Raw genomic sequence first — 27,992 nt, 5'->3', positions numbered from 1 at the left:
ACACATATTTCCCTCAGATTACACAGATCCACAGAGAAGCAGCAAGATTTGTGACCTGTTGCCACAAGAAAATGGCAACCAGTGAAGAAAAAACACAATTGTAAATACAACCTATATTTATGTTTATTTACAGTGCCTTGCGAAAGTATTCGGCCCCCTTGAACTTTGCGACCTTTTGCCACATTTCAGGCTTCAAACATAAAGATATAAAACTGTATTTTTTTGTGAAGAATCAACAACAAGTGGGACACAATCATGAAGTGGAACGACATTTATTGGATATTTCAAACTTTTTTAACAAATCAAAAACTGAAAAATTGGGCGTGCAAAATGATTCAGCCCCTTTACTTTCAGTGCAGCAAACTCTCTCCAGAAGTTCAGTGAGGATCTCTGAATGATCCAATGTTGACCTAAATGACTAATGATGATAAATACAATCCACCTGTGTGTAATCAAGTCTCCGTATAAATGCACCTGCACTGTGATAGTCTCAGAGGTCCGTTAAAAGCGCAGAGAGCATCATGAAGAACAAGGAACACACCAGGCAGGTCCGAGATACTGTTGTGAAGAAGTTTAAAGCCGGATTTGGATACAAAAAGATTTCCCAAGCTTTAAACATCCCAAGGAGCACTGTGCAAGCGATAATGTTGAAATGGAAGGAGTATCAGACCACTGCAAATCTACCAAGACCTGGCCGTCCCTCTAAACTTTCAGCTCATACAAGGAGAAGACTGATCAGAGATGCAGCCAAGAGGCCCATGATCACTCTGGATGAACTGCAGAGATCTACAGCTGAGGTGGGAGACTCTGTCCATAGGACAACAATCAGCTGTGTATTGCACAAATCTGGCCTTTATGGAAGAGTGGCAAGAAGAAAGCCATTTCTTAAAGCTATCCATAAAAAATGTCGTTTAAAGTTTGCCACAAGCCACCTGGGAGACACACCAAACATGTGGAAGAAGGTGCTCTGGTCAGATGAAACCAAAATTGAACTTTTTGGCAACAATGCAAAACGTTATGTTTGGCGTAAAAGCAACACAGCTGAACACACCATCCCCACTATCAAACATGGTGGTGGCAGCATCATGGTTTGGGCTTGCTTTTCTTCAGCAGGGACAGGGAAGATGGTTAAAATTGATGGGAAGATGGATGGAGCCAAATACAGGACCATTCTGGAAGAAAACCTGATGGAGTCTGCAAAAGACCTGAGACTGGGACGGAGATTTGTCTTCCAACAAGACAATGATTAAAAACATAAAGCAAAATCTACAATGGAATGGTTCAAAAATAAACATATCCAGGTGTTAGAATGGCCAAGTCAAAGTCCAGACCTGAATCCAATCGAGAATCTGTGGAAAGAACTGAAAACTGCTGTTCACAAATGCTCTCCATCCAACCTCACTGAGCTCGAGCTGTTTTGCAAGGAGGAATGGGAAAAAAATGTCAGTCTCTCGATGTGCAAAACTGATAGAGACATACCCCAAGCGACTTACAGCTGTAATAGCAGCAAAAGGTGGCGCTACAAAGTATTAACTTAAGGGGGCTGAATAATTTTGCACGCCCAATTTTTTGTGTCCCACTTGTTGATTCTTCACAAAAAAATACAGTTTTATATCTTTATGTTTGAAGCCTGAAATGTGGCAAAAGGTCGCAAAGTTCAAGGGGGCCGAATACTTTCGCAAGGCACTGTATTTTCCCTTTTGTACTTTAACCATTTGCACATCTTTACAACACTGTATATATACATAATAGGACATTTGTAATGTCTTTATCTTTTTGGAAATTCTATGAATGTAATGTTTACTGTTCATTTTATTTTATTTCACTTTTGTGTAGTATCTACTTCACTTGCATTGGCAATGTTAACATATATTTCCCATGCCAGTAAAGCCCCTTGAAAATGATCCAACGATCAAAGGGTCCTAGGCTACCTTGCTAAAATGCTTGCTTGCTAGCCTAAGTTCTATTCAAGGGCAACGTTAGCTAGTTAACATTTTTTACTTAATTTAAAAAAAAAATTATTTCACATTTATTTAACCAGGTAGGCTAGTTGAGAACAAGTTCTCATTTACAACTGCGACCTGGCCAAGATAAAACAAAGCATTGCAACACAAACAACAACACAGAGTTACACATGGAATAAACAAATATACAGTCAATAATACAATAGAAAAAGTCTGTAAACGGTGTTTGCAAATGAGGTAGGATAAAGGAGGTAAGGCAATAAATAGGCCATAGTGGCGAAATAATTACAATATTGCAATAAATACTGGAGTGATAGATGTGCAGAAGATGAGTGTACAAGTAGAGATACTGGGGTGCAAAAGAGTGCTGCTATGGTGACCAGTGAGCTGAGATGAGGCGGGGCTTTACTTAGCAAAGACTTATAGATGACCTGGAGCCAGTGGGTTTGGCGACAAATATGAAGCGAGGGCCAGCCAACGAGAGCATACAGGTTGCAGTGGTGGGTGGTATATGGGGCTTTGGTGACAAAACGGATGGCACTGTAGACTGCATCCAATTTGCTGAGTAGAGTGTTGGAGGCTATTTTATAAATTACATCACCGAAGTGAAGGATCGGTAGGACAGTCAGTTTTACGGGGGTAAGTTTGGCAGCATTAGTGAAGGATGCTTTTTTTGCGAAATAGGAAGTCGATTCTAGATTTAATTTTGGATTGGAGATGCTTAATGTGAGTCTGGAAGGAGAGTTTACAGTCTAACCGGACAGCTAGGTATTTGTAATTGTCCACATATTCTAAGTAATAACCGTCCAGAGTAGTGATGCTAGACTGGCGGGCAGGTGCGGGCAGCGATCGGTTGAAGAGCATGGCATTGAAGCTCGTCTGGAGGTTAGTTAACACAGTGTCCAAAGAAGGGCCAGAAGTATACAAAATGGTGTCATCTGCGTAGAAGTAGATCAGAGAGTCACCAGCAGCAAGAGCGACATCATTGATGTATACAAAGAAAAGAGTCGACTTGAGGATTGAACCCTGTGCACCCCCATAGAGACTGCAAGAGGTCCGGACAACAGGCCCTCCGATTTGACACACTGAACTCTGTCTGAGAAGTAGTTGTTGAACCAGGCGAGGCAGTCATTTGAGAAACCAAGGCTGTTGAGTCTGCCAATAAGAATGTGATGATTGACAGAGTCGAAAGCCTTGGCCAGGTCGATGAATACACAGTATTGTCTCTTATCAATGGCGGTTATGATATTGTTTAGGACCTTGAGCATGGATGAGGTGCACCCATGACCAGCTCGGAAACCAGATTGCATAGCGGAGAAGGTACAGTGAGATTCGAAATGGTCGGTGATCTGTTTATTAACTTGGCTTTCGAAGACCTTAGAAAGGCAGGGTAGGATAGATATAGGTCTGCAGCAGTTTGGGTCTAGAGTGTCTCCCCCATTGAAGAGGAGGATGACCACGGCAGCTTTCCAATCTTTGGGGATATCAGACGATACGAAAGAGAGGTTGAACAGACTAGTAATAGGGGTTGCAACAATGGCAGCGGATAACTTTAGAAAAAGAGGGTCCAGATTGTCTAGCCCGGCTGATTTGTAGGGGTCCAGATTTTGCAGCTCTTTCAGAACATCAGCTGTCTGAATTTAGGTGAAGGAGAAATGGGGAGCCTTGGGAAAGTGCTGTGGGGGGTGCAGGGCTGTTGACCGGGGTAGGAAAGCATAGTGGAAAGGTGGAAAGCATGGCCAGCCATAGAAAAATGCTTATTGAAATTCTCAATTATCACGGATTTATCGGTGGTAACAGAAAGAAATAACCAGGCATCCTCTACTGACGAAATAAGGTCAATGTCCTTCCAGGATACCCGGGCCAGGTTGATTAGAAAGGCCTGCACGCTGAAGTGTTTTAGGGAGCGTTTGACAGTGATGAGGGGTGGTCGTTTGAACCCAGACCCATTACGGACGCAGGCAATGAGGCAGTGATCGCTGAGATCCTGGTTAAAGACAGCAGAGGTGTATTGGAGGGCAGGTTAGTTAGGATGATATCTAAGAGGGTGCCCGTGTTTACGGATTTGGGGTTGTACCTGGTAGGTTCATTGTAGGTTCATCAACATTAGTAGGTTAGGTTAGAACCTGGTAGGTTCACCAACATTAGCCTTCATCATCTAGCTACGTATTGAACTTCCATCCTCTCAGGTCAGGGGCACAACAATGTATGAATTAATGGTTGGATCAGAATCGCCGTTGTGTGAGATCCTGTGTTGTGTGCTTATTCTTTTACCATTGATATGTTATTTTCAGGTGAAAATTTTTCAGACCTTAAGGTGCATCAGGTACTGCTGGCATGTCTATCTTTTTGTGAAAAATTACACTGGTCACTCATCAGGCATTAATTAAGTATTTATAAAGTATAATTAGCCCACACTTTAGATGAGGCCACACAAAAATCTCATAAGGACCTATATTAAACATCTTATTAATAAAGTAATGAATAATAAGTGATGAAAAAATGATTTACTAATCAATTAGAAATGCTTTATTAAGTATAGACAACTGTACAGTCATTAAAAAGTGTTGCCTAACTTCAGGGTTACTTCAGAGTTTGTTAGGGGTTTGCTCAGTCTCCCACTTTCTCTCATTATCTCTCTCTGTATCTCTCTGTCTCTCTGTCTCTCTTTTTCTCTCTGTATCTCTCTTTCTCGCTCTCTTTTTCTCTCTGTATCTCTCTTTCTCACTCGCTCTCTGTATCTGTTTATCTCTCTCTCTCTGTCTCTCTTTCTCGCTCTCTGTCTCTGTCTCTGTTTATCTCTCTCTCTCTCTCTGTATCTCTCTTTCTCGCTCTCTGTCTGTCTCTCTCTTTCCCACTCTGTCTTCCTAATTGTATTAAGAGTCTAAATAACCTCTACTCTCACTAGCTAATTAGAATTTAGCACAAACAATCGCGTGCCAGAATAAATGACTGAATCACGACACAAAAACACGCACACAACACCACGCAAACACACACACTCACACACACTAACACCCACAAACACACACAAGAGTAAGTGGCTTGTAAGTCTGTTATCTGTGTACTAGCGGGCACAATGCCAATCTACTAATCACAGAGATTTCTTCACCTCACCCAGAAAGACTTGCTCACTTACTTATGGCAGCGCAATGCCCTAAATGATGGCATGCCATGGCTCTCTGTTCTTATTGGAAGCTACAAGGAAGGACGCCAGAAAGATAGCTCTGGTCATCATGTATACCAGTCCCTTCCCCATTTAACCCCAACAGTCTCCCTTGTCTGCCCACTGACCGGTGGAAACTTCCCAGCAACTGGTGGATTTACGGTAAAAGAGCACAGACTTGACCTTTGAACCCAATCACGTGACTGCTTTAGGCACTGGAGGGGGGGGGGAAGGGATGTCACAGTGTAGAAATAGAATGTATGGAATTACACATGTGTGTGCCATGTGAGAGCTGATCAGCTGTGTGATTAGCATAAGTGTGTCATCTCGGAGGAACGTTGAGGAGTTTCTTTGTTTTGTTGACGGGCACAGAAGTAGCAGAGTGTTACTTTATTCAACAGCTCAGCAAAAACAATGTTCAAGTGCTTAGTGGCTCCATGGTGAGTCTTGTTGTTTATATACTGTACCCGGTGTCCCAAAGCTGCAATGTTGGGAAAATCTCCCTTCCAATTTACTTCATATTTATAATGTCTCCAAGCCCCCTTATTTGCGTGTGGGTGAGTACAAGTCAGCTTGTGTGTGTGTGTGTGTGTGTGTGTGTGTGTGTGTGTGTGTGTGTGTGTGTGTGTGTGTGTGTGTGTGTGTGTGTGTGTGTGTGTGTGTGTGTGTGTGTGTGTGTGCGCGCGTGTGCCTTTGCGTGTTTGGGGACCCCTTTGTGTCTGGTAGAGTGCATATATACAGTATGTGTGTGAGTCATAGAGAAAAGCAGGTCATTAGCTTAGCCAAAGCTAATTAAATGTTCCGTTCTACAGGCGTTATCTCCAGCCCTGCTCTTAAGGGACACGTTCCACGGCATGTTCTTATTGTAGCGCCACTGACTGCAGCTATGGAGTTATGATGTATAGAGTGTACGACTTAGATACTATCGTTACTCAGCACAGGGGTAGCTCTCAATAGTGTAAAATGGCCTTGTCTCCTTGTCTCATCTCCTTCATCTGCACTGAACTGACGAGACAGGCAAGTTTAAGCAATATGGATGCCCGACAGGAATTGTCTTTCAACCATCCAGTTCTTCCATGTCAGTTCAAAAGGAGGAAAGGAGAGGTGAGTTTAGACTTTTGAGATGCACCCTGTTTCAGAAATCCCTGTACTGTGAAAGGATGGAAATTAACAGCCCAAGACAAGGACAGATAGCCACACTTCAGACTACTGGATCCCCAGTGAGTCCAGAACAAGCATCCCTACCGCGGTGACAGAGCATGACGAGGTCTGTTAACCAATCATACTCATCCCGGCAACCCACCCTTCATTAGAATTATTAGTGTCTGTTTCTGTGTGTGCATGTACGTGCTTGCGTGTGTGTGTGTGCATGCGCACGTCTGTGTGTGTGTATGAGTGCATTATCTCATTAGCAAGATTATCACATTAGCATAACAGCTGGAGCAGTAGAGAGGGGGAAGCAAGGCTGAATCATGTCATGAATCACCCACCTCCAGCCTTTTCTCTTACCCATCACCTCCCTATCTCCTCCTGGACCACCATCTCTGTGTGTTTTTATGGATACAGTAGATTCATTGTGTATCCATATGCGACAATAACAATTACAGCATCTATAGCTGTTTGGCTGTGCTTGCTCAGCAAACAGGGGACATCCTAAGGACATGTGGGGACATTCCCATTAGGTCCCACTGATGTTCTGAGAACGTTCTAGGAACATTAAAACACGACTTTAACTTCAGGACCATCAGAGGACGTTCAGTACAGGTCCCGGGTTTGGGCACAGTATAACGTTATAATAAGGTATTTTGATGTCCATTAGGGAATGTTATGAAAAGGTTCCTATCTGATTCTGAGAGAACGTAATCCATGAGACATGGAATAAAAGAAGGAAGGAAAGCGCTGCTAGGGTACACATTAGTAGGTCTTTGTAGTGGTCTTTGGTAAAAGGGGTAAATTGGTCACCAAAAAGAAAGGAGGACGAAGGCATTTTTCATATAATGAATAAAAGTGCCTTTATTTGTATGTCAATGGAACCAAGACTTAAAAGCTCTGACGTGTTTCGGCTGCATGCCCTTTGTCAGGGAGTACAAAGATTCAATGATACAATGTCTTATTTTGAACAAAGCATTTTCCGATCAACCCTGATTGAAAAGTGAGTGGTTACAGAATCCTTAATCGTCAATAGTCATAGGACAACATCTAGTAAACAATAATATACAGTGTCTTCAGAAAGTATTCATACCCCTTGACATATTGGTTGTCTTACAACCTGAATTCAAAATGGATTACATTTATATTTTTTCTCACCCATCTACACAACAATACCCTGTAATGATGAAGTGAAAACACGTTTTTTTATATGTTTGCAAATGTATTAAAAATGAAATACAGAGATATCATCATTTACATAAGTATTCACACCACTGAGTCAATACTTTGTAGAAGCACCTTTGGAAGCGACAACAGCTCTGAGTCTCTACTGGCTAAGTCTCTAAGAGCGTTGCACACCTGGATTGTACAATATTTGCACATTTATCTTTTCTAAATTATTAAAGCTCTGTCAAATTGGTTGTTGATCATTGCTAGACAACAATTGTCAGGTCTTGCCATAGATGTTCAAGTAGATTTAGGTCCAAACTGTAACTTGGCCACTCACTGTCTTCTTGGTAAGCAACTCCAGTGTAGATTTGGCCTTGAGGTTATTTTGTTATTGGTTAATTTTGTTTTTGGTTTAGGTTATTGTCCTGCTGAATGGTGAATTCAGCTCCCAGTGTCTGGTGGAAAGCAGACTAAATCAGATTTTCCTCTAGGATTTTGCCTGTGCTTAACTCCATTACGTTTACTTTTTAATCCAGAAAAACTCCACAGTCCTTAACGATTACAAGCATACCCATAAAATGATGTAGCCACCACTATGCTCAAAAATAAGGTGTTGTATTGGATTTTCCCCAAACATAAGACTCTGTATTCAGGACAAAAAAGGAATTGCTTTGACACATTTTTTGTAGTATTACTTTAGAGATCTGTTGCAAACAGGACTTCCTTCTTTTCACCCTGCAATTAGGTTAGTATTGTGGAGTAACTACAATGTTGTTGATCCATCCTCAGTTTTCTCCTATCACAGCCAATAAAATCTGTAACTGTTTTAAAGTCACCATTGAATGGTTTCCTTTCCACTCCGGCAACTGAGTTAGGAAGGACGATTGTATCTTTGTAGTGACTGGGTGTATGATACACCATCCAAAGTGGAATTAATAAAGTGTTCAAAAATGTTTTACCCATCTACCAATAGCTGCCCTTCTTTGCAAAGGATTGGAAAACCTCTTTGTGGTTGAATCAAATAATTGTATGTGTGGGGTACAGTGATGATGGAGTCATTCAAAAATCATGTTAACCCTATTACGTCCATGCAATTTATTATGTGATTTAAGCACATTTTTACTCCTGAACTTATTTAGGCTTGGGATTGAATACTTACTGACTCAAGACTTTTCAGCTTTTCGTTTTTTATCAATTTGTAAAAAAAAAAAAAAATGTAAAACATATTGTGGGGTATTGTGTGTAGGCCTGTGACCCACATTTTTATAAATGTAATCCATTTTAATTTCAGGCTGTAACAAAATGTGGGAAAACGAAATGGGTGCCTTGGGAGGAAGACCACACTATTTGCCGAGGGAATTCACTTTTGTTATTGTCACCGCTGTTTGCTGTTTACATACCGCCACAAGCTAACACAACGGCGGCACTCGGAAAACTGTACAAGACCATTTTAGCCAGCAAGAATCCTTTCACCCAGATGCAGCATTTATCATCACAGGAGATTTTAACCAAGCAAGTTCAAAACAAATTATCCCAAAATATCACCAACATGTCTCCTGCCCCACTAGAGGCAACAACGTGCTAGACCACGTGTACAAAAACATATGTGATGCATACAAAGTAATCTCCCGCCCCCACTTCGGCCAATCAGATCACATTTTTCTGTTCCTACTCCCCACATACAAGCAGCAACCCAAGAGGAATTCACCAGAATAGAGAATAGTGAGGTGCTGGACGGATGAGGCGGACTCAATGCTGCAGGATTGTTTTCAGAATACTTGTTGGAAAATGTTCAAAGACTCATCCAAAGATACATCCATCAACACTGAGGAATATATTGTTCATCGTCAGTCACAGGAATTGTCAGGAAATGTGTTGATTCTGTTGTACTTTGTACCCACAATAACAATCTGGACATACCAGAACCAAAAACTCTGGATGAACAGAGAAATCCTTACCATGCTAAGAGCCCGTACTGCAGCATTCAATGTCAGCCAAACAAACCCTAATGAGTCAGTTGCGCACGATGCTTACAAGGCAAATAGGTACGAGCTTCGCAAATCCATTCGGGAGGCATAAAGACAATATAGCCTGAAATTTGAATCACTGTTCGATAACTCAGACTAGTGACGCATGTGGCCAGGACTACAGGCTATCATGGACTACAAAGGCAAATCCAGCTGTCTGGTGCCCACCAAAGCCTCCCTCCGAGACCAGCTCAATGCATTCTATGCTCGCTTCGAGGCAGACACCACCGAGCCTTCCAGGAGGGCTCTAGCTGATCCTGACGACCAGGTACATTCGCTCTCCGAGGCTGACGTCAGGAAAACTCTTAAGAGAGTGAATACTTACAAAGCCGTGGGTCCAGATGGCATCCCTGGCCGTGTCCTCAGAGTGTGCACTGACCAGCTGGTAGGCGTCTTCTCGAATATCTTCAACCTGTCCCTGTCACACTTGTTTCAAGGAGACCACCATCATCCCAGTTCCCAAGAAAACCAAGGTGACAAGCCTAAATGACTATCACCCAGTCATCATAAAGTTCTTCGAGAGGCTTGTCATGGCCCACATCAAGACCAGAATGCCGGACACACTGGATCCACTGCAATTTGCCTACCCCTCCAATAGATCCATGTTATATGCTATTTCCATCGCAATTCATATGGCCCAAACACACCTGGGTAATAGGAACACCTATGTGAGAATGCTGTTCTTTGACTACAGTTCATCATTCAACACTATTGTTCCCTTCAAGCTCATCACCAACAGGAAGAGGATGTCAATATTCAAAAAGAAAGTGAGCAAGGGGTGGGGTCCAAACCAATGGGGTGGTAATTGCAGTGAAATGTTCTGTCCACTGTGCACACCTCCAAAATGTGAGTGTGTGTGTGTCCGTGTGTGTGTGAGATAACTGAGTGAGGAATGGGTGTGTCGAGATGCTCGCAGAGAGACAATGATAGCACAATGAGAAATGGAAGGTCCCGTTCATATTAATAGGGGTTGATTAAACTGGGAGGGTGAAGGAACACACACCTGGGAGCTGATCGTTTCTTTGTTTTCTCTTGGTAGCAGGCTTATTACTGAGAGTTATGGGACGGGGTGAGCTCCACTCTGTCTCTAGGCTTGTTACAACACAAGGGGAGAGGGACACACACACACACACACAGTGGGACACACAAAGACTCACTTAGTTCATTTTTGTCTCGGGCTGTGTACTCGGGCTGTGCGGTATTGAATAATAAATTGCAACTTTTATGCTTAACACCACAATCCACACATGCCCGTACACACACTCCCTCTCTCTCTCTCTCTCTCTCTCTCACACACACACACACACACACACACACACACACACACACACACACACACACACACACACACACACACACACACACACACACACACACACACACATAAACACGCATATGCACAAACACACCAATGGAGGCTACTGAGGGGAGGACGGCTCATAATATTGACTGGAACGGAGTGAATGGAAAGACATCAACACATGTGTGCTACTGTAGAAACGACAACACAATATACAGAAAATCAGGCACTTACTTTGATAGGAACACACACACATGTCCAAAGTTATTATTTGTAAGAAAAACAAAAGTGAAGGCAATGTGAGAGTCACCAGAAAATGTGCCAGGGGAGAAACATTTGTGAAAAGCCTGTTCTGACTAGAGATGCGCAAATGTCTGCATACTTGATCTGGGGAAACACGGGGGAAGAGCTTGGGCAGAGAGATGTCAGAGAGATGTTTGTCCGGCTCAGTAAAGCCACAAACATAAATTGTCCGCAACAGTGAAATGGGTTACTTCTTATGTGAATTAATGAGTAGGCGGAACACGCTCAATTCAAATCATTTGAAATTGTCAAGTTGAAACATAGCCTATAGATAATTAGCAGGCAGCGTGCCTTGGTTTTAGGGCAGCGTGCCTTGGTTTTAGGGCAACGTGGGTTAACTGTCCGGTTGCGTAACGATCAAATTTTGGAGCACTGAGTGCATTCTGACATCACCCCCTCAAAAAACTCAGACTGGGGCAACAGTTTGGAACTCACGTGTGGAAAGGTTAAAAGTCTAAGCCTTACTGCAATTAGCCCATAGAAACGCATTGAATATCAGATTCATACAAAGAAAAACAATAACTCAAAAGAAAGTTTGTTTTAAAATGTGTTTTTAAGTGTCTGTCCTATATCTGAGAGATAGATATAAGACAAATCAGGAAACTATATATCTGAATGTTTTATTTTTTTGACTGTTGTTTTCTGCTCTTTTGTGGATGTCAGGAGTTGTACTTGATGTGTCAGACATCCTAGCTGATGTCTAGTTCCAGTGTGACTTGCAGGCTTTTGAAAAATAGCTTGTTGTACTATCAGAGATGTGGTATGCTTGCTTATCTAAGATGTGATGAGAGAGGGAGAGACAGATAAACACCACCGTTCAAAAGTTTGGGGTCACTTACAAATGTCCTTGTTTTTGAAAGAAAAGCTATTTTTTTGTCCATTAAAATAACATCAAATTGATCAGAAATACAGTGTGGACATTGTTAATGTTGTAAATGACTATTTTAGCTGGATTTGGCCAGCTACAATAGTCATTTACAACATTAACTAGCGATGTCTACACTGTATTTCTGATCAATTTGATGTTATATTAATGGACAAAAAAATAGCTTTTCTTTCAAAAACAAGGACATTTGTAAGTGACCCCAAACTTTTGAACGGTGAGAGAGAGAGAGAGAGAGAGAGAGAGAGAGAGAGAGAGAGAGAGAGAGCACGAGAGAGAGAGAGAGAGAGAGAGCGAGCGAGAGAGCGAGAGAGAGAGAGTCTGTCCTTCACATATCATCTCCATTCAGAGAGGTTTGTGTCATCAGCACATAAGAATTTCCCGGTGGCCTTTATTCCTTACATCTCTCTCTCTCACCTCTCTCAATTCCCCATCTCTCTCTTTCTGTCTTTCAACGCTTCATCGCTCTCTCTCCATCTCTGCCGCGCACACACTCTTTCGCTCTCACTCATTGTTTGACATGGAGAGCATACAGAATGTGCCCCATATTCATCGGTTGCACCTGACGTCATAAACAGTGGTGCCTGCCATGGAGGGATGCTATTACCTTGCAGTGTGTGTCCATGTCTATATGTGTGGGTGCCTGCATGCGGTATGTGTTTGTGTGTGTGTGCGCTCGTGTGTGTGTGTGAGTGTGCGTGTAAGCGTGTGTGCGTGTCTGCTGGACACTTTTGTGGCCAGCCCAAAGTGAGCAGCAGAGGTCCACTTATAGCTAACAGCATGCCACCTGAAAATTTGGCCTGTCAACTTCATAATGTCAATGACAGCTTTTGGATACCTTCCTTGGATCGATATGCAGTAATTCATTTTCAAGATACAGGCACTCTTCAATCAAATATAGATAGACATCTCACAAAATCTCACAAAAAAACTTTGACTGTGACAAAACTTATCATAGGCTTTCTGGCCAAGTTTAAAAGATGGAGATATTTATTTTGAAAACGGATATTTGTATTGATTTCTTTAGCAGGAAGACATTATCCTATGGCCCTCGTCAGAACGTTGGACTAAAACTTTGGACATATGAATCACCAACCTGTCTCTCTGACTCTGACTTTAATGGTTGTCATTGAGATTCGTTAATGTGTTTGTTTCTGTAACGAGCTGAGGCTCATGTGAGGACTCGTGTCTGTCTTGGTCATAGTTTATATTTTCCGGCTAGGTTTTTATCGAAATCTCTTCTTCTCTCTCCATTTCCTTCCTTCCTTCCTTCTCTCTCTCTCTCTCTCACTATGTGACCTCATATTGAGGCCGTGGGACTGCCACAGTAAAGCAATGGGAATGTGATGCTAAGCCCTGTGCTATGCTTGGCTTGGGCTTAAAATGGGCAAACTAAGCATGGATTGAATATGGGACTTACTGGTACTTAGCTATGGAAAGCACTTTCCCTGGGAAAGTACAGACTTGTCAAATTCCCGCCTCAATTTGTCTCGTGGCAAGAAATGTAGAAGCTCTCCGAATATCCTGCTGACTGGATGACTGCTCTCGCCTGACTGCTACTAAATTGGGTTTGTGTGAGAAGGTTTACGAGGCTTACAAAGCATGTGTGTGTGTGTGTGTGTTTGTCCCTCCTCTAGCGATAGTAAATGTCTACTGTGTAGTTGTGTATTTGTGGATGGTTGAGCAGGCTGCTGTCTCTAAACCCAGGCATGGCTTATGGAGAGAGAGGCTGGGCTTTAGGGAGGACCATGCTCTACGGCCCATGTACCAGCCGCGCCAGTCAACATGTCTGACCTATTTACACACACACACACACACACTACCTGATACCAGCCCAAGGATGGAAACAGACACACAGAGTCAGACAGGCGTATGTATTTGTGGACACACAGACAGAGCTAAAAAAAAAAACAGTTTATACATGCTCAGGATGAACCCTGTGCTTTGTATGCTGACAACTACTAGCATCTTGCAGGTCTCTCTCAAAATGATCATGTTGATATCCTAAAAGGGGGTCTGACCTATGTTCCTTCAGCCCTATGACTCTGAAAAGCTTCTACCCCCAAGCCATAAGACTGCTAACCAAACTATCTGCGTTAACCCTTTTAACATTCACTTTTTGCTGTTACTGTTATCCATATTATCTATCCTGTTGGCTAGTCACTTTATTGCTAGTTACATTTAAATTTAGCAGACTCCCTTATCCAGAGCAACTAGGGTTACATTGACAGATTTTTCACCTAGTCAGCTCTGGGATTCAAACCAGCAACTTTTCGGTTACTGGCCCAACGCTCTTAAGCGCTAGGCTACCTGCCACCCATACGTACCGATCTACCTCAATTACTTCGTACCCCTGCACATTGACTCGGTACTGGTACCCCGTGTATATAACCAAGTTAACCAAGACACTCATTGTGTCCATTATTACTTTTATTATTAAGAGTGATTACTTTCATATTATTTAGTTATTTTCTCTCTCTCGGCTTTGTTGGGAAAGGCCCGTAGTAAGTAAGCATTTCAGTCTGTCTACACCTGTTGTTTACGAAGCATTTGACAAATAAAAATGTATTTGATGTTCCCTCAGCTCTCCATGTCTAACAATGACAAAGAAAATCTAGACAAATATGTATGGGACCTGCTGAATATTTTCAATCAATATGACCTTGATTCTTTGGTCAATATTACAGCAGCCCCAAATGCATGTTCTGAGATGTAAAAATATATATATACAGTTGCAATCGGAAGTTTACATACACCTTAGCCAAATTCATTTAAAGTTTTTCACAATTCCTGACATTTAATCCTAGTAAAAATTCCCTGTCTTAGGTCAGTTAGGATCACAACTTTATTTTAAGAATGTGAAATGTCCAAATAATAGTAGAGAGAATGATTTATTTCAGCTTTCATTTCTTTCATCACATTCTCAGTGGGTCATAAGTTTACATACACTCAATTAGTATTTGGTAGCATTGCCTTTAAATGGTTTAACTTAGGTCAAACGTTTCGGGTAGCCTTCCACAAGCTTACCACGATAAGTTGGGTGAATTTTGGCCCATTCCTCTTGACAGAGCTGATGTAACTGAGTCAGGTTTGTAGGCCTCCTTGCTCGCACACACTTTTTCAGTTCTGCCCACACATTTTCTATAGGATTGAGGTCAGGGCTTTGTGATGGCCACTCCAGTACTTTGACTTTGTTGTCCTTAAGCCATTTTGCCACAACTTTGGAAGTATGCTTGGGATCATTGTCCATTTGGAAGACCCATTTGCGACCAAGCTTTAAGCTTTAACAACACTGATGTCTTGAGATGTTGCTTCAATATATTCACATAATTGTCCTGCCTCGATACAGATACTTTTGTACCTGTTTCCTCCAGCATCTTCACAAGGTCCTTTGCTGTTGTTCTGGGATTGATTTGCACGTTTCGCACCAAAGTACGTCCATCTCTAGGAGGCAGAACGCGTCTCCTTCCTGAGCTGTATGACGGCTGCGGTACCTTCAGGCGTTTGGAAATTGCTCTTGTGGAGGTCTCCAATTTTTTTCTGAAGTCTTGGCTGATTTCTTTTGATTTTCCCATGATGTCAAGCAAAGAGGCACTGAGTTTGAAGGTAGGCCTTGAAATACATCCACAGGTACACCTCCAAGTGACTCAAATGATGTCAATTAGCCTATCAGAAGCATCTAAAGCCATGACTTCATTTTATGGAATTTTCCGAGCTGTTTAAAGGCACAGTCAACATAGTGTATGTAAACTTCTGACCCACTGGAATTCAAATCAAATCAAATCAAATTTTATTTGTCACATACACATGGTTAGCAGATGTTAATGCGAGTGTAGCGAAATGCTTGTGCTTCTAGTTCCGACAATGCAGTAATAACCAACAAGTAATCTAACTAACAATTCCAAAACTACTGTCTTATACACAGTGTAAGGGGATAAGAATATGTACATAAGGATATATGAATGAGTGATGGTACAGAGCAGCATAGGCAGGATACAGTAGATGGTATCGAGTACAGTATATACATGAGGTGAGTATGTAAACAAAGTGGCATAGTTAAAGTGGCTAGTGATACATGTATTACATAAGGATGCAGTCGATGATATAGAGTACAGTATATACGTATGCATATGAGATGAATAATGTAGGGTAAGTAACATTATATAAGGTAGCATTGTTTAAAGTGGCTAGTGATATATTTACATCATTTCCCAGCAATTCCCATTATTAAAGTGGCTGGAGTTGAGTCAGTGTCAGTTTCAGTGTGTTGGCAGCAGCCACTCAATGTTAGTGGTGGCTGTTTAACAGTCTGATGGCCTTGAGATAGAAGCTGTTTTTCAGTCTCTCGGTCCCAGCTTTGATGCACCTGTACTGACCTCGCCTTCTGGATGATAGCGGGGTGAACAGGCAGTGGCTCGGGTGGTTGATGTCCTTGATGATCTTTATGGCCTTCCTGTAACATCGGGTGGTGTAGGTGTCCTGGAGGGCACGTAGTTTGCCCCCGGTGATGCGTTGTGCAGACCTCACTACCCTCTGGAGAGCCTTACAGTTGTGGGCGGAGCAGTTGCCGTACCAGGCGGTGATACAGCCCGCCAGGATGCTCTCGATTGTGCATCTGTAGAAGTTTGTGAGTGCTTTTGGTGACAAACCGAATTTCTTCAGCCTCCTGAGGTTGAAGAGGCGCTGCTGCGCCTTCTTCACGATGCTGTCTGTGTGAGTGGACCAATTCAGTTTGTCTGTGATGTGTATGCCGAGGAACTTAAAACTTGCTACCCTCTCCACTACTGTTCCATCGATGTGGATAGGGGGGTGTTCCCTCTGCTGTTTCCTGAAGTCCACAATCATCTCCTTAGTTTTGTTGACGTTGAGTGTGAGGTTATTTTCCTGACACCACACTCCGAGGGCCCTCACCTCCTCCCTGTAGGCAGTCTCGTCGTTGTTGGTAATCAAGCCTACCACTGTTGTGTCGTCCGCAAACTTGATGATTGAGTTGGAGGCGTGCGTGGCCACGCAGTCGTCGGTGAACAGGGAGTACAGGAGAGGGCTCAGAACGCACCCTTGTGGGGCCCCAGTGTTGAGGATCAGCGGGGTGGAGATGTTGTTGCCTACCCTCACCACCTGGGGGCAGCCCGTCAGGAAGTCCAGTACCCAGTTACACAGGGCGGGGTCGAGACCCAGGGTCTCGAGCTTGATGACGAGCTTGGAGGGTACTATGGTGTTGAATGCCGAGCTGTAGTCGATGAACAGCATTCTCACATAGGTATTCCTCTTGTCCAGATGGGTTAGGGCAGTGTGCAGTGTGGTTGAGATTGCATCGTCTGTGGACCTATTTGGGCGGTAAGCAAATTGGAGTGGGTCTAGGGTGTCGGGTAGGGTGGAGGTGATATGGTCCTTGACTAGTCTCTCAAAGCACTTCATGATGACGGAAGTGAGTGCTACGGGGCGGTAGTCGTTTAGCTCAGTTACCTTAGCTTTCTTGGGAACAGGAACAATGGTGGCCCTCTTGAAGCATGTGGGAACAGCAGACTGGTATAGGGATTGATTGAATATGTCCGTAAACACACCGGCCAGCTGGTCTGCGCATGCTCTGAGGGCGCGGCTGGGGATGCCGTCTGGGCCTGCAGCCTTGCGAGGGTTAACACGTTTGTGTTGTCTTACTCACACGTTTGTGTTGTCTTACTTACTCATGTCTTACTCACCTCTGCTGCAGTGAAGGAGAGTCCGCATGTTTTCGTTACAGGCCGTGTCAATGGCACTGTATTGTCCTCAAAGCGGGCAAAAAAGTTTTCTAGTCTGCCTGGGAGCAGGACATCCTGGTCCGTGACTGGGCTGGATTTCTTCTTGTAGTCCCTGAATTGTGATACAGTGAATTATAAGTGAAATAATGTCTCTGCAAACAATTATTGGAAAAATTACTTGTTTCATCCAAGAAGAAATGACCTAACCGACTTGCCAAAACTATAGTTTGTTAACAAGAAATTTGCGGAGTGGTTGAAAAACAAGTTTTAATGACTACAACTGTATGTAAACTTCAGACTTCAACTGTATATATCAGCGTCTACTGAAGTAATTGTTTATAATGATTGGTTCAGATATGTAAAATTATATGACATAGAATCCACTGAAATATTCAATCATTTGTGACCGGAAGTTTAAAAATGGCTCCTCTCACTTGGATTGCCGAACCCCGGTTTAGAAGATAGAACTGAGTGAACATAGGGCAGAAAGGACATGGGGCTGAGGAAACATAGTGCTGTGAGAACATAGACATGGTCCCTCAAGTTAGTATTCATCTTATTGCGACTAACCTGTATGAATAAAGGTAAAGGCCTAGATTCAATCAGTTAACCGTTAACCTGCATATTATAGCTTTTGTTTAGGTGTAACTGCATTGGAGCTGTCAAATCCACAAGCGGCTCCCGGCGTTATCCCTATTGCAGGCATTGCCATTGGATGCACCGAGTTCCGTTAGTACAAATCCTATGCAGCCGTGTTACAAGCTCAAACACTGGAATCCGTGACGTAATCTACTACACATAAAGGCTGATATAAATCCTTATTATATCATTTCATTATTTTCATTGAGTGTCATTATTTCTATACATTGTCTATTTATTGTATTTTTCTATACACTTTCTCGTTCTGAACTTCTAATACGGGGGGGATTTAAGGACAGATGACCACAACTGCAGCCGCTAGCTGATTTGACAGGTTCCAACACAGTTACACCTCCATCATCTCCTAAACAAAAGCAATGACATGCTATGCAGTTGCCGGTAATCGCCTGTTAACACTGAACAGATTGAATCTAGGCCTAAATTAAATTTGCCAGTGGTATTGCGTGGACATCTGGCCTATGTTGGGTGAAGTGTGGGATCATGCTGTTCTGTGTGTTTGGGGACTAGTGGTGGGTCTGCTCCTCTACCCCTTCTCATCTCCCTCAGGTGGAGTCTTTACAACTGGCTGGTGTGACATTCACAACACTGTGTGAGTTTGGGCACCGCTGGTGTGCTGCCCTGGCCAACAGAGGGGCGCAGCTAGGTGGTGTGTTTGTGCCTGTGCATGTGTGTACGTGTGTGTGTGTTTGTGTGTGTGCATGCGTGTCTAGGCAGGTGGTGAAACCAGCTCTCCAACCAACCCACAGCCTAGTAATGAGGAGAGCCAGACAGAAACTGTAGTTTTCGCATCAATATTTTCACAGTCTTGTCTGCATATTCAATATTCAAAGTTACCTATTAATGTTTGGTAGCTCGATTGGGTTTGATTTGAAATCGATTTCCATATGTGTGATTTCCAAATGTTATTTTTAGGAGATCATGATATTCTACTGCCATCTGGCTGCACTAATGATGCATGTTAACAGGGCTGTAGACCTGTCTGGTCTGTCAAAAATGAAGCTCCTGTATAGATACAGAGTTATCCTCTCTATCAGAGCCATGTATTTCTGCCCTGAGGTATCCTACAGATGGACAGGCTAATGACACGAGTATACTAACAACAATGAATCAACAACAGTAACAACACATACAGTACATCAACAAGACAGACAACACTATACCAACTGCAATAACAACACTTATCTACAGTATGTATAGTTTGCAACAGCAGATAGTGATACATCTGATGAACCAGCCAGGTCACCCGTGATGCAAGTCAGTATTCAACATCCATCAATGTCCGAGGGCATCGGGAGAGCACATGGAAAGCACACAACAATGAGCGCTGTTACATTCAAGTAGGTTTCGGTTTTGCAAGGGTGTTGTGTGCAGAGATGGTGGATGGGCATAAGCACCAACTGCCCATAAGCATCTCCCTCTGGTGCCAAAGGTTGCATGTTCAAATCCAATGATAGAAAGTTGTTTTTTAGATTTTTGTTTTAAGCCTGTCTCAAACCTTTAATAACCTTTCGAAGTTAATGCCTAACATTAAGATTTTGGAGTTAATGGCTAACCTTAAGATTTTGGAGTTAATGCCTAAACTTGCACCTACACTGCTGCCATCTATATACAGCATAATGTATAGAGTATTACCATATAGAAGATGAACCTCGGTATGTCTACACCTTAAAAATGCAGAGTTAATGCCTAATCTTAACCATAACCTTCAAAATTCTGAGTTAATGCCTAAACTTAACCATAACCTTAAAAATTCTGAGTTAATGCCTAAACTTCACCTTAAACACTGATGTTTGAGAAACATGGATGAATGTCTAATTCAGACATGAGACTGTGAGAGTTAGTTGGATAAAAGGACCAGCCATCACAGACAGAGGCCCCACTGCCTCCATCACTCACCCCACAAACGGAACAGTGATCTAGGGGAGGAGAAGGGGAGGTGATGGAATGGAGTATACTGGAGCCTCTGGGGGAGGTCTGCCCTTGGCCCAGTTCACAGTCCTCATTCATGCAGTGACTCAGTCAGTGAACCATAGGATGACACAGGGGAGAGGAGACCTACAGACCTCATCCATTACACTGAATAACAGCCAGAGAAGCCAGGCAAGGGCACACACACACACACACACACACACACACACACACACACATATACACTAACAGACAGGCACACACACACATGCAGACACACATGCACACACACACATACACACATACACACCCATAGGCTGGTATAAGTTATGAGAGTGGTTGTTCAGTGGTCTTGTTAAGCTGGTTTGCAATGAAGTGAGAGTGAAGCTTGGCTGGGTATTTTGATCGCTCATCTGTTGCTGCAGAGTTTGTGTCATGAAGAAGTAGCTATATTTGTCACGTTCTCCCCAAAAATTCAATTTCCAGCTATCATAAAACAGGCAGGATCCTTCAGATATATGAGGTGTCTGGCTAGGCTATGTTTTGACAGGGCGGGGATGTGTGTGTGTGTGTGTGTGTGTGTGTGTGTGTGTGTGTGTGTGTGTGTGTGTGTGTGTGTGTGTGTGTGTGTGTGTGTGTGTGTGTGTGTGTGTGCGCGCGTGTGTGTGTGTGTGTGTGTGTGTGTGTGTGTGTGTGTAAGAGAGAGGCTGGTTACTGAAACTTGAGATCTAGTTGTGTATTCAAGCTCTCTATCGAGATGGGGACCTCTTCCAGATAGGCCTCAGGCTAAGATTGAGAGCAGGCAGCAATCTGTGTGGGTTTACCAGGGGCTTTGTGTGTGTGTGTGTGTGTGTGTGTGTGTGTGTGTGTGTGTGTGTGTGTGTGTGTGTGTGTGTGTGTGTGTGTGCTCTACATCAAAAAACTGTATTCACTGTAGTTGTTTCACCTGTCTTTGTGCTTGTCTCCACCGCCTCCAGGTGTCGCCCATCTTCCCTATTATCCCCAGTGTATTTATACCTGTGTTCTCTGTTTGTCTGTTGCCGGTTTGTCTTGTCTTGTCAAGCTTACCAGCGTGTTTTCCGAGTTTCTGTTTTTCCTAGTCTCTGTTTTTTCTGGTCCTCCCAGTTTTGACCTCTTGCCTACCCTGACACTAATACTGACTACACCGCTCACGTCGCGTGCGCGAGCATTGCAAAATACATTTTGAAATCTATATTATTCAATTATTGCACCCACACTGCTCGCGCGTGCCAAATAAAAGTCAGTTCTATTTGTGACGCAGATCGCACTGCAAATCCTGCCTCTCCCATCTCCTCATTGGTTTATAGAAGCAGGTACCCATGTGCCATCTCCTCATTGGTTATACCCACATAGGTGACTGAAAGACTAACAAGGTTGGTGGCGGTAATGCACCTAATTTATGAAAGTTGCCAATCGCAATATAAAGTCCAGAGAAGAAAAAGCCTGGAAGGAGGAGAGATGACTAGCCAAGTAATAGCAGAAAGAACAGCCAATGACTTGGGTGACTGGAGTCTTTGACAGGAGTCTGTGACTGGAGTCTTACGCAATACCCTCTGTAGCACCTTACGGTCAGATGCTGAGCAGTTTCCATACCAGGCGGTGATGCAACCGGTCAGGATGCTCTCGATGGTGCAGCTGTATAACCTTTTGAGGATCTGGGGACTTATGCCATATCATTTCATGAGGGAGAAAAGGTGTTGTCATGCCCTCTTCACAACTGTCTTGGTGTGTTTGGACCATGATAGTTCGTTGATGATGTGGACACCAAGGAACTCTCGACCCGCTCCACTTCAGCCCTGTCGATGTTAATGGGTGACCTGTTCGGCCCACCTTTTCCTGTAGTCAACGATCAGCTCCTTTGTCCTGCTCACATTGAGGGAGAGGTTGTTGTCCTGGCACCACACTGCCAGGTCTCTGACCTCCTCCCTATAGGCTGTCTCATCGTTGTCGGTGTTCAGGCCTACCACTGTTGTGTCATCAGCAAACTTAATGATGGTGTTGGAGTCATGCTTGGCCACGGAGTCGTGGGTGAACAGGGAGTACAGGAGGGGACTAAGCACGCACCCCGAGGGGCCCAGTGTTGAGGATCAGAGTGGCGGATGTGTTGTTGCCTACCCTTACCACCTGGGGGCGGCCCATCAGAAAGTCCTGGATCCAGTTGCAGAGGGAGGTGTTTAGTCCCAGGGTCCTTAGTGCTGAGCTTTGTTCACACTTTGTTGAATGCTGAGCAGTAGTCAATGAACAGCATTCTCACATAGGTGTTCCTTTTGTCCAGGTGAGAAAGGGCAGTGTGGAGTGTGATTGAGATTGCGTCATCTGTGGATCTGTTGGGGCGGTATGCGAATTGGAGTGGGTCTAGGGTTTCTGCCATGATTATGTTGTAGTGAGCCATTACCAGCCTTTCAAAGCACTTCATGGCTACCTACGTGAGTGCTACGGGGAGGTAATCATTTAGGCAGGTTACCTTTATTTTCTTCGCCACAGGGACTATGGTGGTATGTTTGAAACATGTAGGTATTACAGACTCGGTCAGGGAGAGGTTTAAAATGTCTGTGAAGACACTTGCCAGTTGGTTCAGTCATGCTTTGAGTACATGTCCAGGTAATCTGTCTGGCCCCACGGCTTTGTGAATGTTGACCTGTTTAAAGGTCTTGCTCACATCGGCTACGGAGAGAGCTGGTGCTCTCATGCATGCTTCAGTTATGCCGTGTATTCTCTCTAGGAACCTGGGAGAATATACAGCATAATGTATAGAGTATTACCATATAGAAGATGAACCTCGGTATCCTACCTCATATTTGCTCTTCATCTGAGGAGAATGTTAATTGGGTTTGAAGTTTGTCGATTTTCAGAAGATCAAATACTCCTATGCTGGGATTTTGTAGAAAGACTCAAATTTGATAGTTTTTTGTGATAATTTTACATAAATAGGCATAACAATTCATTCACAATTTCCAGTGAGCGTTTTGTCTCATCCAAATGTGGGAGAACTTTGCTTGCCCAAAGTTCAATCAAAGCTGCAAATAAATAGTCCTAAGGAAATAACTATGCAAGTAGGGAATATTTTTCATCTCTTTGAGACAGAGACAGACAGAAAGATGGCTCTTTGTCCCCGTGACTCAACCCTTGAATGGGGTCCGATAAACACAAACTAGCACATATATTATTAATATGTTTAGCTCTGCCTGAAACACAACCAATCTTCCGAGTGCTTTTTAACATCCCTCCAGTAAAGGCAGTGTAATATATTATAACACTCTCTCCTTCTCATTCATCTTAAAGGGATAATTCAGGATTTTTATTTACTTCCCCAGAGTCAGATGAACAAGTGGATACCATTTTTATGTCTCTGTGTCTAGCATGAAGGAAGTTAGAGGTAGTTTTTTGAGCCAATGTTAACTAGTGTTAGCTAATGCTAGTTAGCAAATGCGCTAACACTAGTTAGCAACTCCCTTCATAATGGACACAGAGACATAAAAATGGTGTCCACTAGTTCATCGGGGAAGATATTATCCTGAACTATCCCTTTAAGATCCCAACTTTTAATGCAGCTCAGACTTAGACCTCTTAAAGATCGTACCCTTTTTTTTCCATTTTCGCCTAAAATTACATACCCAAATCTAACTGCCTGTAGCTCTGGCCCTGAAGCAAGGATATGCATATTCTTGGTACCATTTGAAAGGAAATATTTTGAAGTTTATGAAAATGTGATAGGAATGTAGGAGAATATAACATCTGATAAAATATTAAATCTGATAAAAGATAATACAAAGAAAAAAACAACCTTCTTTTGTATTTTTTGTTGTACTATCATCGTTGAAATGCAAGAGAAAGGCCATAATGTATTATTCCAGCCCAGGTGCAATTTAGATTTTGGCCACTGCAGTGTGTGCGCAAAGTTTCAGACTGTTCCAATGAACGATTGCATTTCTGTTCAAAATTGTGTATCAAGACTGCCCAAATGTGCCTAATTTGTTTATTAATAACTTTTCATGTTCAAAACTGTGCACTCTCCTCAAACAATAGCATGGTATTCTTTCACTGTAATAGCTACTGTAAATTAGACAGTGCAGTTAGATTAACAAGAATTTAAGATTTCCACCCATATCAGATATGTCCTGGGAAATGTTCTTGTTACTTACAACCTCATGCTAATCGCATTAGCCTACATTAGCTCAACCGTCCCACAGGGGACCCACCAATCCTGAAGAAGTTTGTCTGCTTTTTTCATGGTGTTTCACAGCTAATAACAGCTAAGTGAAGCCAATATTTTGCATCATCAATCCTTTAATCATGGTCTTTTCAAAATAGCAGCCTTTAGATTTTAGAGAGAATCAATAATCTTCAATGTCTCCTTATAATAAGATTCTTGTGTGGCTCTTTAATTCCTGTTAAACAGGCTGCACTGTTCCTGTTTCATCTTTGATCCCTGACAGCGTGTTCCATAGGTGTCAGTGTCGATCCCGCTCCCATTTATCTCTGATGTGCTAATTGTGTTGAGCTGATCTCAGCTCTCTTCTAGTGTTTAACTGGAGACGTGGAGGGAATGAGATACAGGACTAATGAGATGGGGCTCTAGGTTTGTAAGCCAGGGGCCTGGTGAAGTCTGGGTTCTGGTCCCAATATAAAAACACTAACTTGTCATCACTCCCTGTCCACTTGAAGGGGCATCACACCCTCTTTTTGAAATGTTCAACCAAGGTCACTGACTTCCGTAGGTTGTTGTAAATGAGAATCGGTGCAATCAATGCTAGACCTTTGTGTGTGTGTGTGTGTGTGTGTGTGTGTGTGTGTGTGTGTGTGTGTGTGTGTGTGTGTGTGTGTACGTGTGTGCGTGTGTGTGCGTGCGTGCGCGTATTGGGGCAGTACTGAACGTTCTGAACCTTTTGGCTGGTGTCCTCTGGCAAATCACTCAATGACAACATTAAGTGGGCGATTTGACAGGTTGCTTGAAGGAACGTTTAAGCATTAGCTTTTCTATTTTTTTGTGGAGAGAAGAACAACATGCATTTTTTATTTATTCAAAGTAAAATGACACATTCAAAGACACACTCACAGTCACTTGCACACACATTCCCACAAAATGACTCATAGTGGTAATGAGACAACAGGGTTTGCCTGAAAACGTTATCTGAAATGTCTGTAAAATGTGTGTGTATGTGCGTCTTTGCATGAAGAAAATGTTGTGTTCATGTCACTGTGACACACATATAGACACAGATTTTACAGGCATTTCAGGGGATGTTTCCACGGTAACCCTGTTGTCTCTTTGCATCGCATCATATGTTGTGTGTGATGAATTCAGTGTGCGTCGAGGTACGAAGAAAGCACATAGCGAGGAGGAAAGAAGGGGAGGAAACATGCATGAATTCACAGGCTGCTTCTCACTCACGTGATTCCCAATGCCCTTCCCTGCTAAATGAACAAGTATCCTCACTACAGATGTAGGATCTTAATTTGAGCCAGTTTGCTACAGCAGGAAAATATTCCTGCAGCAACAGGAAATGGGAATTATTATGTGGATTATAATTAATTGACATTTTTGTGGGGGTTGATACATTTTTCATAAGGGAAAATCAAGTCTGAAAGTCTGGAAATTACAAACTTCCTAAGTATTTTTAAACCTCTAATACAAGTTTAACATTTATTGCATTGAACGGTGATCCAATTAAGATCCTACATCTGTATCTTAACTTTCATAAACAAAATAATGTGTGATAAAGTGATGTTGTCAGTGGTGGTTTAATGCTTTGGAAAGTAGCTGTGATGTCTAAGCTTTCTGGTTATCAGGGGCATAACGACAGTTGTATAGTAAGATGCATTGATTATTCAGGACACTGAATGTAATGTTTATGAACATAAATGTGTTGATAGTTGTTTTAAAAGACTTCTCCATCTGTCTTCCTCTCCTCCCTTCACCCACACTCTTTTCTGTCTGTACTTTCCATTATCCCTTCCCCATCTCTTAAATTTCTTACCTTAATTCTCCCTTCTATTTTTCTCCATCTTTCCCTCTCTTTCTTCAACCTCCCACTCGCTGTCTTTATCTACCTTCTCCTCCCCATTTTCTCCCTTTCTCCTCCCTACTCCTCTACTCTTTATTCCCAAACTTTCTCAATAACCTCTCCTCCCTCTGTCTCCCTTTCCCTATAGGTGTGTAGTACACTGACCCTGCCTGTGATAGGCTAGGAGTCAGACCATGACCACCAGGGCCATGATTGGCTCCCTGGGCCCCAGTGTGTGGTCCCTGACGCCATGGCGGTGGGTGAGTCTCTGGGGGCCGGCCCTGCTGCTGGTTACCATTATATCCCTGCTGCCAGGTAGTTGCCAGGCGTGCCCCCCACGGTGCGAGTGCTCGGCCCAGATCCGGTCAGTCTCGTGCCAACGGCGGCGCCTCACCGGCATCCCAGAGGGCATCCCTACAGAAACCCGCCTCCTGGACCTCAGCCGGAACCGGCTCCGCTGGGTCGAAATGGGCGACCTGGCACCGTACCCGCACCTTGAAGAAGTGGACTTGAGTGAGAATCTCATTGCCACGCTGGAGCCCAATGCGTTCGCCAATCTGCAGAGCCTGCGGGTTTTACAGCTGAGGGGGAACCAGCTGAAGCTGGTACCCATGGGGGCCTTCGCCAAGCTGGGAAACCTGACCACGCTGGATCTGAGTGAGAACAAGATGGTGATTCTGTTGGACTACACCTTCCAGGACCTGAGGAGTCTGAGACACCTGGAGGTGGGAGACAACGACCTGGTCTACATTTCTCATAAGGTAAGCTGTTATCCATCTGTTTTCCAAGTACATTCTCTAACCTTTTATTGATTATATTATGTTTCCACAATTGGCACTCACATCTAATCAAGTTCAATCTGATTGTATTTGAAGGCCTTTTCTGGTCTTCTGGGGCTGGAGGACCTGACCATCGAGCACTGCAACCTGACGTCCATCTCTGGCCAGACACTGTCCTACCTACGCAGCCTGGTCACTCTGCGATTAAGGCACCTCAGCATTGCTGCCCTAGAAGACCACAACTTCCGCAAGCTTAACAACCTGCGGGGGCTGGAGATCGATAACTGGCCATATCTGGAGTACATCTCCCCGCTCAGCTTCCAGGGTCTGGACCTGTCCTGGTTGTCCATCACTAACAGCAACATCACCTCCGTCCCCTCGTCCTCCTTCAGGAACCTGATCCACCTCACTCACCTCAACCTGTCTTTCAACCCCATCACCACTCTGGAGCCCTGGGCTTTCAGGGAGCTGCTGAGGCTCAAGGAGCTGATCATGGTGAACACGGGCCTAGCTACGGTGGAGCCCCACTCCCTGGGCGGCCTCAGACAGATCCGGGTCCTCAACTTCTCCTCCAACGAACTCCAGACCCTGGAGGAGGGATCGTTCCACTCTGTCAACAGTCTGGAGACGCTGCGGGTGGACGGGAACCCGCTGCTGTGTGACTGCCGTCTGTTGTGGATCCTGCAGAGACGCAAGACCCTCAACTTTGACGGCAGGGTGCCCGTGTGCGCTGGGCCGGAGGAGGTGCAGGGGTATAGCCTTAGCACCTTCACCGACTCAGCGCTCTTCGATCACTTCACATGCCAGAAGCCCAAGATACGCAACCGCAAACTTCAACAGGTAAGAGTTATTATCCCACTTTACTGTACACGTAAACATAATGTAACTACAGTGTAGGTACACATTGATATGTAGTGCT

The 27,992-nt window shown here is 43.5% G+C and overlaps 1 protein-coding gene across 1 annotated transcript in view; it reads left to right on the top strand.

Moving 5' to 3' along the window:
- Nucleotides 1-27,992, top strand: part of LOC139376305 (leucine-rich repeat and immunoglobulin-like domain-containing nogo receptor-interacting protein 3) — a 60,619-nt gene that overhangs the window by 28,703 nt on the left and 3,924 nt on the right. Inside the window, exons 2-3 of the mRNA XM_071118684.1 lie at nt 26,443-27,055; nt 27,170-27,913. Coding sequence (XP_070974785.1) covers nt 26,489-27,055; nt 27,170-27,913 — 1,311 coding nt within the window. The 5' untranslated portion in view covers nt 26,443-26,488. The remainder of the gene's footprint in view (nt 1-26,442; nt 27,056-27,169; nt 27,914-27,992) is intronic.

This window comes from Oncorhynchus clarkii, chromosome 20, assembly GCF_045791955.1.
Source record: "Oncorhynchus clarkii lewisi isolate Uvic-CL-2024 chromosome 20, UVic_Ocla_1.0, whole genome shotgun sequence".
Lineage (NCBI taxonomy): Eukaryota > Metazoa > Chordata > Actinopteri > Salmoniformes > Salmonidae > Oncorhynchus > Oncorhynchus clarkii.
Note: the sequence above shows the minus strand (reverse complement) of the source record. Positions and strands in the feature narration are given on the sequence as shown.